Source organism: Protomyctophum parallelum, assembly GCF_964188405.1.
Source record: "Protomyctophum parallelum genome assembly, chromosome: 16".
NCBI classification, from domain to species: domain Eukaryota; kingdom Metazoa; phylum Chordata; class Actinopteri; order Myctophiformes; family Myctophidae; genus Protomyctophum; species Protomyctophum parallelum.
The window spans coordinates 31,873,682-31,892,939 of NC_139711.1; the positions used below are offsets into that span (position 1 = coordinate 31,873,682).

The 19,258-nt window shown below is 44.5% G+C and overlaps 1 protein-coding gene across 2 annotated transcripts in view; it reads right to left on the reverse strand.

Annotated features, from left to right (window-relative positions):
* dock2 (dedicator of cytokinesis 2) overlaps nucleotides 1-19,258 on the reverse strand; it is a 156,951-nt gene that overhangs the window by 81,435 nt on the left and 56,258 nt on the right. For both annotated transcript variants that reach the window (XM_083785077.1, XM_083785076.1), the window contains exons 25-26: nucleotides 6,736-6,878; nucleotides 2,474-2,569 (exon numbers count right to left, since the gene is read on the reverse strand). In XM_083785077.1, the coding sequence (XP_083641203.1) occupies nucleotides 2,474-2,569; nucleotides 6,736-6,878 (239 nt within the window). The remainder of the gene's footprint in view (nucleotides 1-2,473; nucleotides 2,570-6,735; nucleotides 6,879-19,258) is intronic.

Sequence of the window (19,258 nt, forward strand, 5' to 3'; positions counted from 1 at the left end):
AGGGCCCAGTAGGGCCCAGTAGGACCCAGTAGGACCCAGTTGGGCCCAGTAGGGCCATTAGGGCCCAGTTACGTCCCAGTAGAGCCCAGTTAGGGCCAAGTAGGGCCCAGTAGAGCCCAGTTAGGGCCCAGTAGGGCCAGTAGGGCCCAGTAGAGCCCAGTTAGGGCCCAGTAGGGCCAGTAGGGCCCAGTAGAGCCCAGTTAGGGCCCAGTAGGGCCAGTAATAATAATAATGATAATAATAATAATAAACTTTATTTATAATAGCACCTTTCATACATAAATGTAGCTCAAAGTGCTTTACAGAGCAGAAAAGATAATAAAAACAAAAGCAAAACAAAACAGCATTAAAACAGGCATGCAGTTAAAACAATAGGACAATAACGCAGTGTCAAATCAGGAGAAGGCAGTAGTACAAAGATAAGAACAGATAAAATAAGGCAACGACATAAAAAAACAAGCAGTAATACAATACAGTGAGGACGTGAATAACAAAAAATAAAAGATCACTTAAAAGCTATGTTGTAGGGTCTTGAGCTGAGCTTTAACAATGTCTACAGAGGCTGCCTGTCGAAGGTACAGTGGGAGCTTGTTCCATGCCGACGGCCCGTAGAAGCAAAAAGCTGCTTCACCGTATTTTTTAGTTGCCATTTTTTTAGGCAAAGCGAGCAGGCCAGCAGTGGAAGACCTTAGGGGCCGGTAGGGCCCAGTAGGACCCATTAGGGCCCAGTTAGGGCCCTAGGAAGGAGGGAGAAAGGAAGGAAGCAAGGAAGGAAGCAAGGAAGGAAGGAAGGTGGAAGGAAGGAAGGAGTGTGTGTGTGTGTGTGTGTGTGTGTGTGTGTGTGTGTGTGTGTGTGTGTGTGTGTGTGTGCAATGCAATTGGGGTACTTGGTATGCTAAATGATGTATAGGAGTCGAGTGGCGCGCGTCCTACTGGGCCCTACTGGCCCTAATGGGCCCTAATGAGTCCTACTGGGCCCTACTGGCCCTAATGGGCCCTAATGAGTCCTACTGGGCCCTACTGGCCCTAATGAGTCCTACTGGGCCCTACTGGCCCTAATGAGCCCTAATGAGTCCTACTGGGCCCTACTGGGTCTACTGGGCCCTAACTGGGCTCTACTGGCCCTACTGGCCTACTGGGCCCTAATGGGTCCTACTGTAATAAATATGATGAAGTATTAATATAAATATAAATAATAATAATAAATATGATGAAGTATAAATAATAATAATAATAATATTATTAAATACAATGAAGTATAAATAAATAAATATATAAATAATAATAATAATAAATACGATGAAGCACGCACGCACGCACGCACGCACGCACGCACGCACGCACGCACGCACGCACGCACGCACGCACGCACGCACGCACGCACGCACGCACGCACGCACGCACGCACGCACGCACGCACGCACGCACGCACGCACGCACGCACACACACACACACACACACACACACACACACACACACACACACACACACACACACACTGTATACGCACGCACGCACACACACACACACCCCCACACACACACACACAAACACACTGTATACGCACGCACACACACTGTATACGCACGCACGCACGCACGCACGCACACACACACACACACAAACTGTATACGCACGCACACACACTGTATACGCACGCACGCACGCACGCACGCACGCACGCACGCACGCACGCACGCACGCACGCACGCACGCACGCACGCACGCACACACACACACACACACACACACACACACACACACACACACACAGAAACTGTATACGCACGCACGCACGCACGGACGCACACACGCACCCACACACACAAGCACCCCACTCCTCCCCTCCCCTCCCGTGTCGGACTATTGTCCCGTCTAACTATTGTCCCGTCTAACCTAAGGGGTGTCGGACTATTGTCCCGTCTAACCTAAGGGGTGTCTAACCTAAGGGTGGCCTGTCTAACGTACGGTTTGTCGGACTATTGCCGCAACTTCTGTCTGTCTAATGTCGTGTCGGACTGTTGGAGTAAAAAGACGGTATTTCAGACAATAGTCCGAAACTGTCGGACCATTGTCCCGTCGGCCAAAAGGGTGTCGGAAAAAAGATCGCCACCCGAGTAGAGTAGACACTCTCAGACCTAGCACACTGTGCAGACAGAACCAACACACACTATCTGGTCCAGTACAGTGCAGAGACAGAACCAATACACACTCTCTGGTCCAGTACAGTGCAGAGACAGAACCAATACACACTCTCTGGTCCAGTACAGTGCAGAGACAGAACCAATACACACTCTCTGGTCCAGTACAGTGCACAGACAGAACCAACACACACTCTCTGGTCCAGTACAGTGCACAGACAGAACCAACACACACTCTCTGGTCCAGTACAGTGCACAGACAGAACCAACACACACTCTCTGGTCCAGTACACTGCATGGTTTTGAACGATCAGAAACATGCAGCACTTACGATGAGGGCGTGCTCTCGACCCATAGTGATGACAGTCCGGTTGATGATCCTGAGGAGAGACACTGCAATGTCCTGGACATGCTGGAACGTCTCCCCCTGGAAGACAGACAGACGGACGGAGGGGGAAAGAGAGATGGGGACAGGCAGGGACATAAACACAAACAGACAGACTGTGTTAGCCTGTTACAGGGGGACGAAAGTTATTAGGAAGTTAAATAAGAAAACAAGAAATGTCCCCTTGAATAAAATCTGTATGACCAAACACCTGTGCCCATTTGGCGCTCAATCATAAAAGAATAGTTGAGCATAAGAAATCACACACGTCTGAAGTGAGGGGCGCTCTTATCATCGTACATCATCCATTCATTGTCAATGGGAATTTACTTACTTTGTGTAAGACAGAAATCTACACTATAGCTGAATATAGGAGGGGCTAGCGCCCCTCAAAAACCATAGTGAGATTGGAAATACACATATTTAATTAATCTGAGTTTCAGAGTTCCTGCCCATGTGCGGCAACAAGCTTTCCGCACTGTTGCCACGGTTACATACCCACTAGCTATAGGACTGTGACTGTGTCGGAGCCGCTGGGTGCACTTTACAGACAACACCAGGCCTGGCTCACAGCTATAGTTATAAAGGACTTTGATTTAAGAGCCGTGTCCAGACAGCGTTTTATGAGCGGAGGGCACTTTGAATATCATCTCCATAGCACTGGCACGCAGATTGACACGTGCAATGCAAGAATGAATGTCGTGTTATTAGCACAAATAGCTTATATTATATAGACTATTATATAGACTTCCGGAGCAGGGGTCATCAACATGCAGGCTTGTGATGGGCATTTTCCTCAAACTAAATGTTTGCCACGGACATACAAAATGAGTGGTCAATAATTATTACCATAATACAAAATGCATACTAGTCCAGTAGACACAATGAAGAAAAGCACACTGTTCTTAAAGTGGTTTTAAAAGAAGCATGTCGCGGTTTCCTCAACCCTTTATACAAAGCTGAGAGGGAAGGCGTAGATGGAGAAATTTGTAACTCACAAAATTACTTTAATAGTATTATTGTTACTATTTCCATGGCCATCTCTGTACTGTTGTCTACTTTGAACTTCTTCACTCTCTATATTGAAGTGATTGCTTTGAACTTTTCAAAGCATTAAAGACAATCAGAGACAGTGGCAAGAATTGAGCAGTTGAGACAAATAACCATAAGTCCATACTAATGATCCATAATGTATATAAATCATGGATAAGTGGTCAGAATAAATTGGTTTTTCGTCTGAACTGCTCAATTGTCATATTGACGTTATGACATTATAATATCTAAAAAACAGACTGCAGTGAGATTTTTCGAGGCGCAGTCATAGGCATGTTCTGTATTCGCCACTGTTTGGTACCTGTTTTAACAAGGTTTGAATACCTGTCAGGCAGTGTCTTTATTAAAGTGTTAATGCCAATTGGCATTAGGGAAACCCATTAGGGAAACCCAGCTCTCATGTTATGTTATTTTCTGTATTTGTATTTTCTGTATTTCTCCCAGTCAGCAGGATCTCTTGTCCTATGATACACAGCCCATGCTTTATCTCTCTGCCTGATGGTGCTTGTAAGATCAGATGTTATCTATGGAAGATGGCTACCCTTGACTTTAAAAGTTTTGAAAGGGGCATGTTTATCAATAGTTTAGAGTGTAAACATGTACATGCATCGTGAACATTTGAAATGATTTGGTGCTGGTCCCAGTTAATTGAAATTAGATCATTAATGAATGCATCAACATTGACTTTCTTATATTGCCTAATTTGGATTAATTTAGGACGGAGTTTGTGTGTTTGGGAGTTATAGGACATAACAGCCTCTGATAAACATAAACCAATACAATTAAAACTAATGTGGCCTCATTCTATAAAAGGAAATTCACCTTCATCTTTCTGACATTATTGATAAAGCAGAAAAATCTTGATAAAGGAGGAAATACCACACTGTGCATGTGTGTGTCATTGCACGGTGGTGGAAGATTTAGAGACTTGATTAAACCCAGGCAGACATAATTAAACCATAGAGGCACTGAGCCACTGGGTACAGAGGAGATGATGAAGTGTATCAATACGGTATGTGTGTACGCGCGTGTAAATGTGTGTGTGCAAGTGTGCGTTATATTATCTGTGCATGCGTGTGTGCGTGTGTGTGTGTGTGTGTGTGTTATCTGCACGCTTGTGTGTGTGTGTGTGTGTGTGTGTGTGTGTGTGTCGCATGACAGCAGGACAAACGAAGGCATGCACAAGCATGTTTATGAGGATGTACGAGTCTCCGCACACAGATGGGGGCAGCTGTTGATTCTAAGGAAGTCCAAATCAGTTTGGCCTCTTATTTGTTATGGTTGTGTGTTGTGTGGAGCTGGTTGTGTGTGGAAACAGGCTTACACAGCGAGCGCACACGCACACGCACACGCACACGCACACGCACACGCACACACACACACACATTTATTTGATGCCGCAGACCAGCTGGTTAATCATCCCTCTTGGCAGCAGGAAGGTGGAATTAAATGCATAAAATCTTGTTTTGAAGAGATACAATCAGAGTGAGCACTGGCCTCCCTGTTGTTCATATGCAGTTATGCACATGTCTGTCTGACTGTCAGATTCTCTCTCTCTCTCTCTCTCTCTCTGTCATCCATCTACTACCCAAACACCCAAAACAACACAAGATCAGACATTCAGCACAGACCTCTCCTATTGATCACACACTACACAGCGTTGTTTCCCTAGTGTTAGTCCCCGGGACAGAGCATCTGTTCAGCCTCCCTTCTATCTCCATCTCTCTCTCCGTCTCTTGATCTCTCTCTCTCACACTCTCTCAATCTCCTTCTCCATCTCTTTATCTCCCACTCTCTCTCCATCTCACTTTCTCCATCGCTCCAGTTGGCAACTTAATCAGCTATACTCCTATCCCCAAAACAGCTGCCTTGACGAGAAAGAGAGGGAGAGACAGAAGAGACGAGACAGAGATAGACGGAAGGCAAAGAAGGAGGTAGCAGCTGGGCTCAGAGAGCAGTTGTTTAAGGACCCAGTAGACCCAGACACCCCCCACTGGTCATCTTATTTTATATTGTTCTCTCCACATGTTTTCATTCTTCATTCCATCCCTGACACGTCTCTCACCGATGACCTTTATCATCCGTCTGAACCCTTTTGTTTTCTGGCCCAAAAGAAAAACCATCCCTCCATCCTTGTCTGTCAACAGCGGTATATAAGACTTCTTCAACTTGTCTGTTTGGCTTTTTGTATTTCTTTCTTTTCATTTCATTGTTTTTCCTTCGTACTCATCATCTCCTCCACCTGGCAGTGAACAGCTTTTAATTTCTTTCATTGTTCTCCTTCATTTTCCCTCTGACAGTTAAAGAACTGTGTGTGTTTACTCCAGCACAAGAGAAACTGAAGTGGAACGGTTTTTCATCCGGAGAAACAAGTAAAGTGTTTGTGGTCTTAACAACAATCACACGTTTGAAGTTAAAGCATTGCCAACCCCTAAGTTCAGACTTGATATTAAACTGCTCTCCAGTCTAGTAATACACTTCACGCATGGGCACACACACACACACACACACACACACACACACACACACACACACACAACACACACACACACACACACACACACACACACACACACACAGCATAAACAATTCAAAAGGAAAGGTATGTGAGTGTGTTGCTGAAAACTTGTACAGTATGATTTATTGTTTCATATAAAATCCCTAAAGGGCTTTTGTGGCCCTTCCTCGTAATGCTCTAAAACTCATTTTAGAAATGAAAGGGATACTGTACACACTATGATTCAAACCCACGCCAGTTTCTGCCAATGCTTCTCATTGACTTTCAATGCCTCCCATCCATCTTTCACTTACCAATCAACGCTGGAGTTTCATTATGTCCCCTCCCCACCTAGTTCTGTCTACAAACATCAGTGACTCATGCTTCATTGGTGGTATCCATACTACTGTATCCAACTAAATAAATAAGAGATAAAGTCATATAACTTTGTGCTGGTCTTCAAAGTCTAGCTAACTGGAATGTGGCTGCTGTGTTTGCGTCTAATTGGTCAGGGGCTGCTTGCTTAACCGCATAACTGAAAAAAACTGAAACTAAAGCTGCTTAAGTTGATGCACTGTAGTACTGCTTTAAAAGCGAGCACAATATATAGAGAGTGAGAGAGAGAGAGAGAGAGAGAGAGAGAGAAGTAGAGTCTCACCACATTGTCTCTGCTGAGGACCTCTAGGATGTTGTTGAGCAGCTCCAGGCTGTTTGCCCTCTCGTCATGAGGTCCATCCGCCATGCTGACCAGCGCCCCTCTCAGCTCCCGCAGCATCATGGGTAACAGCACATCACGACACTCTGCATGAGGCGGGAAACAAAGGTTCATGTTTGTGGACAGAAACAAACACGCATACTGGAAGCACACAAACACATACGCCTAATCAAAGGAAAGGGGGGGGGGGGGGCAAAGGTGGATTTGATAGATTTCGGACATTCTTTTTTTTTTTCCTTAAATTTTCATCCGACGACTTTGCAACCCATTTTTTCACCCAGTGTCAATTATCGAATATACACTTACTACACTTCCTCTGCCAACCTGGGGGGGCAGCGGACTGACCTCATGCTTCCTTCTATGCATGAGAGAGTTTCCCCGGCCGGATCCTCCTATATACAGGTTTAATGTTTGTTTTTAGTTCAATGTTTGTTTTAAAAACGCCATTGACAATGAAGGGAAAGTTTATGTCATCTTGTCCCCAACACAAACATTAAATGCCATTAACAATAAAGACAATTTAATGTTTGTGTTACATCACCTAATCATAGCAACATGAGTTAGACTTCAATATATTAGCGCCCCTCACTTCACACAGGTGTGATTTTATATATCACATAAGTTTGGCTCCATCTACATGTAAATAGACAGGGGCATGGATGAATGGATGGATGGATGGATGGATGGATAGACGGATAGATGGACAGTTCCTTAACGATGCACACTAAGTTCTTATGTCAAATTAATTCACGAGGAAGTATTGGATGATGTACGATGATAAGAGCGCCCCTCACTTCACACGGGTGTGATTTTGACCCAAAATAAATGTGCAACCCTACTGTCCTTATCCCGTAAACCGACCCCACTTTTGGGAACCCCTGGAATAAGCAATTAAGCATACTCTGAGAATGGCTGCCATGTTAGTTCAGATGAGGCAGATATGTTTCCACATCGCTTCTCTGGTCCTCAACTGGTTCATTAATCACACTTTCCGGCTCTTTATCTCCTATCACCCCATTTCTAAATCCCATTGAGGAGTTTCTGTCTGTCTGGAAAAGGAAAGTTGAGTAATCCGCATGCATGGTTAAATGGTGAATGGTAAATGGTGCATTTATATAGCGCCTTTATCCAAAGCGCTTTACATAGATTGTGCATTACATTCACCCATTCACACACACATTCATACACCGATTGCGGTGGAAGCCATGCAAGGTACCAACCAGCACATCGGGAGCAATTTGGGGTTCAGTGTCTTGCCCAAGGACACTTCGACATGTAGACAGGAGGAGCCGGGATTCGAACCGCCGACCCATGGATCATTGGACGACCTGCTCTACCTCTTGAGCCACAGTCGCCCTGGTTACCACTATTACAGGGTATGGAGAAGGAATGTGGCGATTTAACAGCAGAGGGCTGGATTCACCATTCTAGGTGATACTTCACCTGCTCTGCTGCATGATTATAGATCAATAGGCCAGACAACAACGTTTGACTCTCCCTGAAACCAGTAACCAGGAAATCACATGATCGCTAAAAAACAGCTCCCATCCACTACCATTCTAGAGGATTTCTTCACATGCGTTTATAGCTGCGCTCCTGTATCGTTCTTCTTCCTAGTCCGCCATTATGAGATTTTCAATGGAGCATAACAAAGAAGTTTACATTTTTTCGAACGTGCAGCAAACGGCACTGTGATTACCAACGATCGGGCGATCGATCGTAGTGGATATAAATATGTGTGTGTGTGTTAGGTTGCGCACAGGTGGTGAAAATCAACCATGCTATTTCCGTACCCAGGCACCCTGCAGGCACCCACACATAGCTCCTTAAGGGAGTGGTTGCACCACTCAAAAATGGTCAAACATTGTCCAAATTGTCAAATAGTACTTAGGAAAGTGAAAACAGCCGATCTGCAATATTTATCGTTTGAACAGAGTTACATTTAATTTAATGCTGCCTCTGCCCAAATGTAATGTAATGCTGCCCTGCCCCTGTGTTTGTCAGGGCGGTGGGTCCCCAGTCCCCAGTTCAAATATTAAATTATTTTCATGGGTCACAGCGTGAGAAGTTTGGGAACCCTTGATGTACAGTAGGCTATACAATATAAATTATAAATATAGTATACACTCAAAGATCATGAGCTCAGTTGGTAGACGAGGCAAGGCATTCCCCCCGCCCCACATTCCAATTTTGTAAATGCATCAGTTGGCCAAAGTTAGTCAATATTTTCAGTTAATATTTGAGACAGAAATAACAGTTAGCCTGCACTCTGCCATCATGCACTGTATAAATGTTATGGGGTGATTTGTAATGGAAATAATCAGTAATTGTATCAATATCAATATCAGTACATGATCTTTTGTTATGTTAGGTGTCTAGATTGGAAGTTCCCATTGAAGCTCTGCTTTATGTTGTGTACTTTATTTACAAGCCACTGTAAGTAAGTAGTAACTAAGTACATTTTATTTATAAAGCACCTTTCAAAACAAAGTTACAATGTCTGTACAGTGAAACAACAATATAAAACTAGATAAAGTGCCCATCGGCACAGGTCTCCACCAGGGCAGGTCAGGTTGTGGCCTCCTGGTGGTGCTATAATAGGCTGTTGAGGAATATTTGGGGCAGAGGTTCGTCGTTGGCATCCAGGGAGTGTGTGTGCAAAGTTTGGCATGGATCGGGCCAACGGTGCCGGAGATTAGCTGATAACGGACGGACGGAAGGACTAAATCGGCCTCATGGTGGCGCTATAACAGGCCGTTGAGAAATATTTGGGGCAGAGGTTCGTCGTTGGCATCCAGGGAGTGTGTGTGCAAAGTTTGGCATGGATCGGGCCAACGGTGCCGGAGATTAGCTGATAACGGACGGACGGAAGGACTAAATCGGCCTCATGGTGGCGCTATAACAGGCCGTTGAGGAATATTTGGGGCAGAGGTTCGTCGTTGGCATCCACGGAGTGTGTGTGCAAAGTTTGGTATGGATCGGGCCAACGGTGCAGGAGATTAGCTGATAACGGACGGACGGAAGGATCGGCCTCATGGTGGCGCTATAACAGGCCGTTGAGGAATATTTGGGATCTTAAAACCGTCAACAGACTCAGCGTTTCTAATCGATAAGGGTAGGGCGTTCCACAGTGTGGGAGCAACCACTACAAAGGCCCGGTTCCCCTTTGTTATGAGTTTAGTCGCAGGAATCTTCAGGAGGACCTGAGAGCCTTATGATAGGTTATTAAAATAAATTTAAAATCGATTCAGGGAGCCAGTGAAGTGCAGCCAGTACCGGTGATATATGTTCTCTGCAGTTTGTGTTGATGAGAATTATAGCGGCGGTATTCTGTACTAATTAGTTTGTGAAAAGAGGAACAGCTAAGGGTAGAGTACTGTAGAGTCCATTGCAGTAGTCAAGATAGCATAAGTCTGGCCCAGGCGGTGGCGTAACCGTCTGGGCACCCGACTGGTAATCCAGTCGCAGTGTGCCGCGGGTTCGACTCCCGAGCCCGACACGGCCTATACTGCATGTCTTCCCTCATCTCTCTCCCGTTTCCTGTCAGCCTACTGTCTGTCCCTTAAAAAAAACCAATAAAAGGCGTAAGGCGCAAAAAAAAAAAAAAAAGATTGCATAAGAGAAGTGAGGATTGGTTTTATTTTTGCTATATTCCGCAAGTGATAGAAACATCTTTACGTGAAACTCGTAGGCATTCACCATGTGCAGAAAGACAGATACATTCTGACCAGAAAGTAATTAGATCTGCTCTGATGAGATAAAGCACATTGTCTTCCTTGTAAATCTTTACTTTCATTGGTCTGACAATCTGTTGATACAGACATTAAAACGATAAACGGAAAAGGAAGCAAAAGGAACCGGTTATGCAAATAACGGTGGTATGATGTCAATATGACAATTAATTTATGGTCGATTTAGTTGCTTTCTGCGAGAGGCAGGTAGAAAAGATACTGTAGGCTCCATACAGAATCTGTAGAATAGATTGTATAATGCCACTGCAGCGCTGCGCTGCAAGGCAGTGTGACCCGTTAACACGGCTACTGAAAGGAAACATAAGACATTCTGGCACGCACATACGGCATGCAGTGTGTTCCAGGCGTTATTAGGCATTCTCAAAGTTTTGGAGACCGTACATGGGACACAGGACTCTAGACAGAAGACACAGATGGCAATCCTCGATGTGAACTCATAATCCACTTTCAATGTTCACGTTCAAACTCACTATGCCAACTACATATGATTTAGTCATATAATGCCTGTATGGACATCACTTAGAAACATTCATGTTTATAGTTCAACAGTCAGGTGCAGGATACAAAAAATAGCAAATGAGAATTATCCACACGGCTTTTTTTTTCTGCTCCCAAGGTGATTTTAATAGTGCGACATTTCAACCTCAAAGTCTTCTTCATCATGATGAATGATGTACCTGACGTAAACCTTTGAGGTTGAAACGTTCAAAATCACCTTGGGAATAAAAAATGAAACCTGTGCAGATACTCTCCCTTCTAATGTTAAGAGAGACCGTTACAGATACATCAGATTAGTAACTTAGCCCATGAATACTGGTGTACAATTATACCAGCACAGCCTGTCTGTCTGTCTGTCTGTCTGTCGCCTCGGTACCCAGGCTTTTATTTTCTTTCGCATTCTTGACCATAACCATTATGAATGAATCACATTTCACTGCAACGGGCCAAAAGCAGGGAGTGGGTGCAGCCTCTCACGTAACTTCTGTACAGATTAGCACACCACCACAATACTTTGAAAGGGGAAATCATATAAGGCAAAAGTTGACATTGATGGAGCCAGAACTACTGCACCTTATAGACAAACTGCCACCTTGGTGGAGGTCTGTGCTGTTCTGAGAAGAGTGTCCTTGCTTTTTTGCTTTTAATCTCTACCCTTATGTCTCTTCCTCTCATATCAACCACTCTTCTTTCTACAGCCCTCGTCTCGTCTCTTACACTCCATTCTCTCTCGCTTCCTATCCGTTCCTCTCCTCCTCCATTCCATCCTTCTCTTAGTCTAGCCGCAGGTAGACAAAGTCCATTAAAAGCTCATTTGGGTGGATGCTCGTTAGCTCCATTATTAACGGAGCCAAGACTATAAGCATGCTGAGTAGACCTTCATTCCAACACACACACTCCATCACTGAAGAGAGAAAGACAGACAGACAGACAGACAGACAGACAGACAGACAGAGTTGGGGGCAGGGTGAAGAGAGAGGTAGAGCGCATTACGCAATTTCTCCGTCACTGTGTAGACGTGGCGAAAGACGTCATGGAATAAGAGAGAGAGAAAGAGAAACTGATACTTGAGCCACATTACTTTTTTCATTACTGTGTGGAGAGACATAAATTGGGAGAAAAGAGAGAATCAATGCCATAGGCGAGGGAATGAGAGGATGAGAGCAGGGGGAAGCGAACGAGAAATAAATACAGGGGGAGGGAGGGGTAGATGACGTGGAGGAGATTGACAAACTATGACAGAGAGACTAAAGTCAGTCAGTTTGCCGAGGCACGTACATCAAATGAACTAACAGCATAGGGTTAAAAAAAAAGCCATAACGATGTTAACAGAAGTCGTCATTAGTGAACCTTTCCCCCAGTGCTCCTTCGTGACTGATCAACAAAGAAGAGCAAGAGAACATGCCACCTATTCATCCCTGTTAGCACAGGAAGGTGACCTCCATGCCACAGCCTGATTTGTATTTGAATAATCACACTGCTAAATCTGTTCCAACCGCCGAAGCACAGATTCATCATCTATTTGTGCTTTCGGACAAAACAATGGGTCCTGTTTTAATGGTGACACTATTGTGTCATTTATAGGCCGGGAATCGACCCAAATGCACAACAGTATAGTTGGCCACACCATTAAACGACGGGCTAACTCCCGTCTCTAGGGAAATAACACCCAAAGGCACCCGCATTTTCATCGATTCTGCAAATGGACCCAGTTGATATCTTCTGCTGGTGGATGGTGGGAGGGTGAGACAGGGTGAAATGGAGAGCAGGTGGGGGGGGGGGAGGTGAAAAGGTGTCATTTCGCATGATACCTTCCTGCTTGTAGTGTTAGTGTAGGAGCCAAGAATGATGAAAGTTGTCTATGCTAACGATTTTCAAGGACCAGGCTTCACCTTGAACCAGTTGGATATGTGGAGGGGTAATGGAATGGAATGTAGGTGCAGGATCCAATTTGCTCATGTAGTCTGCAGTAATAGTTCTCAAACCTTTTAATTTCAAGGACCCCATCACCCCCACAACTCTGAGTACACAAATAGAACCAAATTGAAAGGTACAGTTACAGACGTGTAAGGAACCCTGACGATCCCTGGACCACATTTTAAGAACCACTGGTCTACTGTAATGTATATCGATTTTTGAGCAGTGCCTTCGTTCCATTACGCAGCTATGTGTTCCATATGTATGCACCGTTGTGTACGTATACGTGTCCGAGCACGGAAAGCTGCAATACGGTAACTCTGTCATTTCTTGACCGTTTCGGACGCGGGAAGGCTTGCCGGAACTTGGCCGCCCCCTTGGGGGCGTTCCTGGCGGTATGGATGTTCCCGGGACGCGGGAAGGCTCATACGCAGTACAGTACAATACAGTACAGTAACTATAACAATACATGTGTAGTTGGCAGTTGCACTGCTCAGTTCATACAGGTGTGATTTTGTTTTTGTCATTCGAGAGTTGACACTAACAAAACCAGACATTTTGAATACTTATAGCGGTAGATGCCAACGGTGATATATTGTGCACTTCAACTGAAATTCATGTGGCAGCAATAACTGGAATGAAATGGGAAAATTATTTTTAAACTAAAATAAATAAAGAACTGAAAGACTTTAAAGAGAGATTTTGTTGAAAACTGTTGATCACTAAAATGCTAAAATAGCATTTTAGTCCAAACAACGGCATGAATGCAGCTTTCTATCTTTTCTTAAATTTATACATGTTCTACTTACTCCTCAGGTGGTGTACATGTGCAAAAAGTCTGTGTGTGTGTGTGTGTGTGTGTGTGTGTGTGTGTGTGTGTGTGTGTGTGTGCGTGCGTGCGTGCGTGCGTGCGTGCGTGCGTCTCAGGTGTGTGGCATAGCCCATGGTGGAACACAGTACTAAATCAATTGAGCCGTGCAAGGTGTGAGTGTGTGTGTGTCTGTGTCTCAGGTGCATGTCATTGCCCATGGAGGAACACGGTACTAAATCAATTGAGCTGTGCAAGGGAAGTCAGCAGGGCCCTATGGTGACTAGCAATGGGACTCAGACTGTCTGGGAGGCAGTGCAATGCTGCTAAACATTTCCTTATCTAATACACGCACGCGCACGCGCACGCACACGCACACGCACGCACGCGCACACACACACACACACACACACACACACACACACACACACACACACACACACACACACACACACACACACACACACACACACACACACACACACACACACACACACAGCCCAAGACAGGATAAACACACAGGCACACTCCTAATCCTGAAACTGAACTGAAGCTGAAACTATTAAATACAGCTGCTCACTGAACCAAGCTGTATTTTCTCGTAAGGTTGCTGACTCTGTGTGACTGTAGTCCAGGTCCATGGACTTCTGAGGCTACATGAAGGCCTCTGTCTGACTTGCAGTCAGTGGTGTAAAGTAGCCAAGTACATCTTACTGTACTTTTTTTGATTTTTTTTTCAAATGTTCAGTACTTTTATTTCTACTCCATTACATCCATTACATTCACCAGGATAGGAGCATTTAAAAGTGGCATTTCTTCCTCAGCCTATAGTGGAAAAATGCGTGCACAGTATCACCACAATCGGACGCTGCGTAGTGCGTACATGTTTGGCGGCACACTTTGGTACGATGGAATATGAAAAATCAAACAGACCCATCTTGATCACATGACTATAGAGATCATGTGTACCGATTAGCGTGAAATTTGGATAAAGAGTAAAAACATAAGTCAGGCCTCCTGGTGGCGCTATAAAGAGCAGATGTGAAAAATACAGGGCAAAGGTTTGTCCTTGGCCTCTAGGGAGTGTGCATGCATACAAAGTTTTACACAGATCGGTGCAGTTATAGGTAAAATCACAAATAGGCCAGTTATAGCGCCACCATTAGGCTGATTAGAGAAGTGGCATTTGTTCCTCGGCATAGTGGGAATGTGCATGCAAAATGTCACGGAAATCACACAATGTCTTCATGATTAGCGGCTTTTTCTTAAAAAAGGAGCACTCATGCGAACTTTGGAAGACAATCTTAGCCAATCGGGATGAACAATCTGAAAGACCAGTTTAGCTGAATAGCTAGTGTAGAGAGACCGTGTACCAATTTGCGTGATGTTTGGACAAAATCTGTAGATGTAATGACAATTTTTTTTTGCAAATATGGGCCTCCTGGTGGCGCTATAACAGGCCCATATGAAAATGGGCAGAGGTTCAGCTCTGGCATCCAGGGAGTGTACAGTATGTGCAGAGTGTTGTGATCATGCCAACGGTGCCAGAGAGTTCACAGAAGGACACACAGACACACAGTGTCTGTGTGTCTGTGTCAGAGTGCAAAACACTCTGACACTCATTCCTTCGGCTGGTGGAGACAATTAATTTTACTCCACTACAATTATCTGAAATCTTTAGTTAGTTCCTTTGTAGATCGTCATTATTATTACAAAACATACGTTAACCACTTTAGCCCTATATAGATTTCGGCCATTTGAAAATAGAAGATTTTTTCCTTCCAGGACAAATGCAAAACAGCACAAGGTCAGACAGTCAGTCCATATTCACTCTGAGTGGGGATGGAGGGAGGATAGAAGGGTGTCAGACACCAGCAGCATTGAGGAGCTGGATAGCCGTGGGGAAAAAGCTGTTTGAATTTGTCGGGCCTTCATAGACTTTAGGGAACGCAACCTCCTGCCTGATGGAAGTGGGGCAAAAATACTGTGGCCTATGGGTGTGCGGGGTCATCCATGATCTTCCTGGCCCTCCTCAAAGCCCCTAATCTGAAGTCCACAAACAGAATCCTGGCATAGGTCCCCGCAGTGTCCAGATGTTCCAGGACGTAGTGTAGCCATGTTGACTGTGTCGTCCACAGACCTGTTGGCTCTATATGCGAACTGCAGGGCAAGGACGAGGCGTCCTGGGCTTTTGGGGACAGGGATAATGGTGGAGGCTTTGGAACAGGCTGGTACCTGACAGCACTCCAGTGAGGTGTTGAATATGTTACTGAACACAGGGGACAGCTGGTCAGCACAGAACTTCAGGATGGAGGGTGAGACAGCGTCCGGTCCGGCCGCCTTCCAGGAGTTCTGTCTCTTAAACAGGCGGTTCACCTCTCTCTCTGAGACAGAGAGGTATGGGCGGGCAGACGAAGAGGGGGGCGGGGGTGGAGAGGGGGAGGTTGAAAGTGGTTGGAGAGGGGGAGGAAGGGGAGGGGGGAAGTGGGCGCAGTAGCAGAGGGGGCAGACTGTTTTTCAAATCTGCAGTAAAACTTGTTCAGCTCATTTGCAAGGAGAGTGTTATCCGTGGTCTGAGGAGGTTTCGGGTTATAGTTTGTTAATTGTGTAAGGCCCTTCCAGACAGAGGCAGCATTTCCATCTGATAGTTGTTGTTTCAGTTTCTCAGAGTACAGGTGTTTTTCCTTCTTAACATTTTAATTGCCCAGGGTTATTTAATCCATTACATTATAGCGCCCAGTCGATTTATAAACACGGACCACTTTTACAGACGGACCGGATGTTGTTGTGAATGTGTGTGCTAACAATAGCCACACCACTCTAGAGTCGATCGACAACAACAGGAGGTAAGAATAAATTGATCGCGACTAGCGAATGGGCCATCTAACACAGGATGTTTTTTCATAATTAGACAGGATGATTTAGATCGCAAGTTATTAATGTTTTATGATTTTCGTTGTCGTCGGCTAAACAGGAGAGGGACATTTTCGATGGCGTCTCACTGTTGCACAACATCGAGGATTGCACAACAGGTGCTTCCAGGCTGTGGAGCGATGCGATCCGTTTTCATATCAATAAACTTCGTCTTTTGGATCAAACTTCGTCTTGGGCGTCGGGCGTGACTAATAGAAAGGACAAAGAACTTTGGGGCGATGGGGACAGCTGCCTCCTACTCCAACCTCAGTCTTCTGAGCTGGGCGGTGAACCAGGGATTATCATTGTTGTAACTGACCCTGATCCGAGATGGAGCACACACTTCCGCACAATAGCTGACGAATGACAATACGGTGTCAGTGTACGCATCCAAGTTGTTTCCAGCCTCACTCCACATACTTAAATATTCAAAATGTACTTTTACGCAAGTAGTACATTTTGTACATTTTGAATTCCGTCCATTTTTTTGTAAAACATTTGAGTACATTTTCCACCACTGCTTGCAGTCCTGACTGGATATCTATCACCTCCACCTACATCCTGGTAAGACAGATCATGTCTCCCAGACACACTAAAACATCCCCCTGTGCAGATGGATGATTCAGTGGTTCCATTTACTGGAACAGAGCCAGTCAAAGAGTTGTTACTTCAGCAGCAGAAACATTGTCATCTATAATGACTCAAACCTTGCCAGGTATAAAGTGGTTAAATGCTTTGTTCAGCTGAACATGGATGGATTGAATTAAAAGACCAGGAATTCAATAGTATACAAAGAGATTGAAAAAAAAAAAAAAGTCAAACGACACCATGAATTCAAAGCAGGAAATGTCTGGAACCAGGTACACATCAAACCTACCTTCTGTCTAAACAACATTGTGATTAAGCAAAGCGTATAGGTCCATCTAAATAACATATGTGCACAAGTAACCAACAAATATGCATACTGTAGTACTGTATATTATACTGTATGTATGTGTGTATTGTATAGTATAATTAGCATCTATCAAAACAAGGAATGAGGACAGTTAGTGTGTGAGGAGGTCTTATTCCACTAGGTAAGTTTTAAGGCTGCGGACGAAAATGGGGAGTGAGTCTGCAGTGGGAGCCTGGGAGCCAGTAGGGAAAAGAGTCACATTGTTTCTATAAGGGGTAAGGGCACTGCAATCTCAAAGAAATGTTCTACATATGTTCCATCTTCTATTATGATTGATGTTGTTCGGTCACTTGTTCCGTCACACCTGGAGTACTGCCCAGTTATCCTCATCTAACCCTGGATAACATACATGGAGAAGACTGGTGCATGCGCGTGCGTGCGTGGGTGTGTGGGGCTGTGACTGTCTATTTTCGCTACTTTTGTACAACACATAAAATATGACCCATGAAATAGTGCTTTCATTTTTGGAGGGGAAAAATGATGAAATATGCAGATAGAAGGTTTTTGTCCAACAGCTATGGTATGCCAGAGAACGTACAGCCACGTATCGTAAAACCCTACAGGGTGGAGGAAAGATGCTGGTCTCAAGCCAGCTGGGCACCTGCCTGTTGCATGCAAAATGAGCTCTTACGTTCTCTCTCTCTCTCTCTGATTTAAATCCCTGTCCTGGCTGTTACTGTCAGTATGCTTTTTTTCCACACTTCAGGTTGACTAATTCCATCTCTTTTACTGTCTGTCACCCTCTTCAACTAAAAACAAGACAAATATTAAAATGCATATATTCAACGCTTTGCCACTTGCCAGTGTTTTTGTTCCATGTTTTGAGTTTGCATTCATCAGAAACCTTTCAAGGCTGAAAGGTTTTTGGAACACTGAGCTGTAGTAGAAATAAATGTATATCGGACACTTCCGTTCATAGAAATGCTGTGCTTCCAAGTCAAACACAGAAGACGAGGTAATCAATCCATGAGGGCCTGCGAGACGCATTTGTGTGATATCGTCGCTGTTGGGCAGTGACATTATATCTCCATATTTATTTTATTTTTTTTAAGATATTTTTTTGCGGCTTACGCCTTTTATAGATTTTTTAAGGGACAGATAGTAGGCTGACAGGAAACGGGAGAGAGATGGGGGGATGACATGCGGTAAAGGCCGTGTCGGGCTCGGGAGTCGAACCCGCGGCACACCGCGACTGGATCACCAGTCCGGTGCCCAGACCGTTACGCTACGGCCTGGGCCATATCTCCATATTTTAATAAAATTTGTAATATTTTTCCATAGATAAATGAATGCTCTATTTCGTCATACAACATTGTCGCACAAAATACGCGAAAATAGCTGAACTACAAGTTGAAATACCAGATCTAAAAGCTTAAAATGTATGCGTTGTGACTTAATTTGTTTGTCAAACCCACAAGACAATTATACTAGAGGTTCTGGCTGTTATGCATCCTATACATCTACATTTCAATATAAGAAGAAGTATTAAGAAGGTTATTTTAAGTTATCTCTAGTAGGAACGATCAGGCCCCCCAGAAAAGTACTATACATGGGTCATGACTCATGTACAACTTATAACTTATATCTATGGATGAAGCAATCATTCAACATCACTCTGTCTGT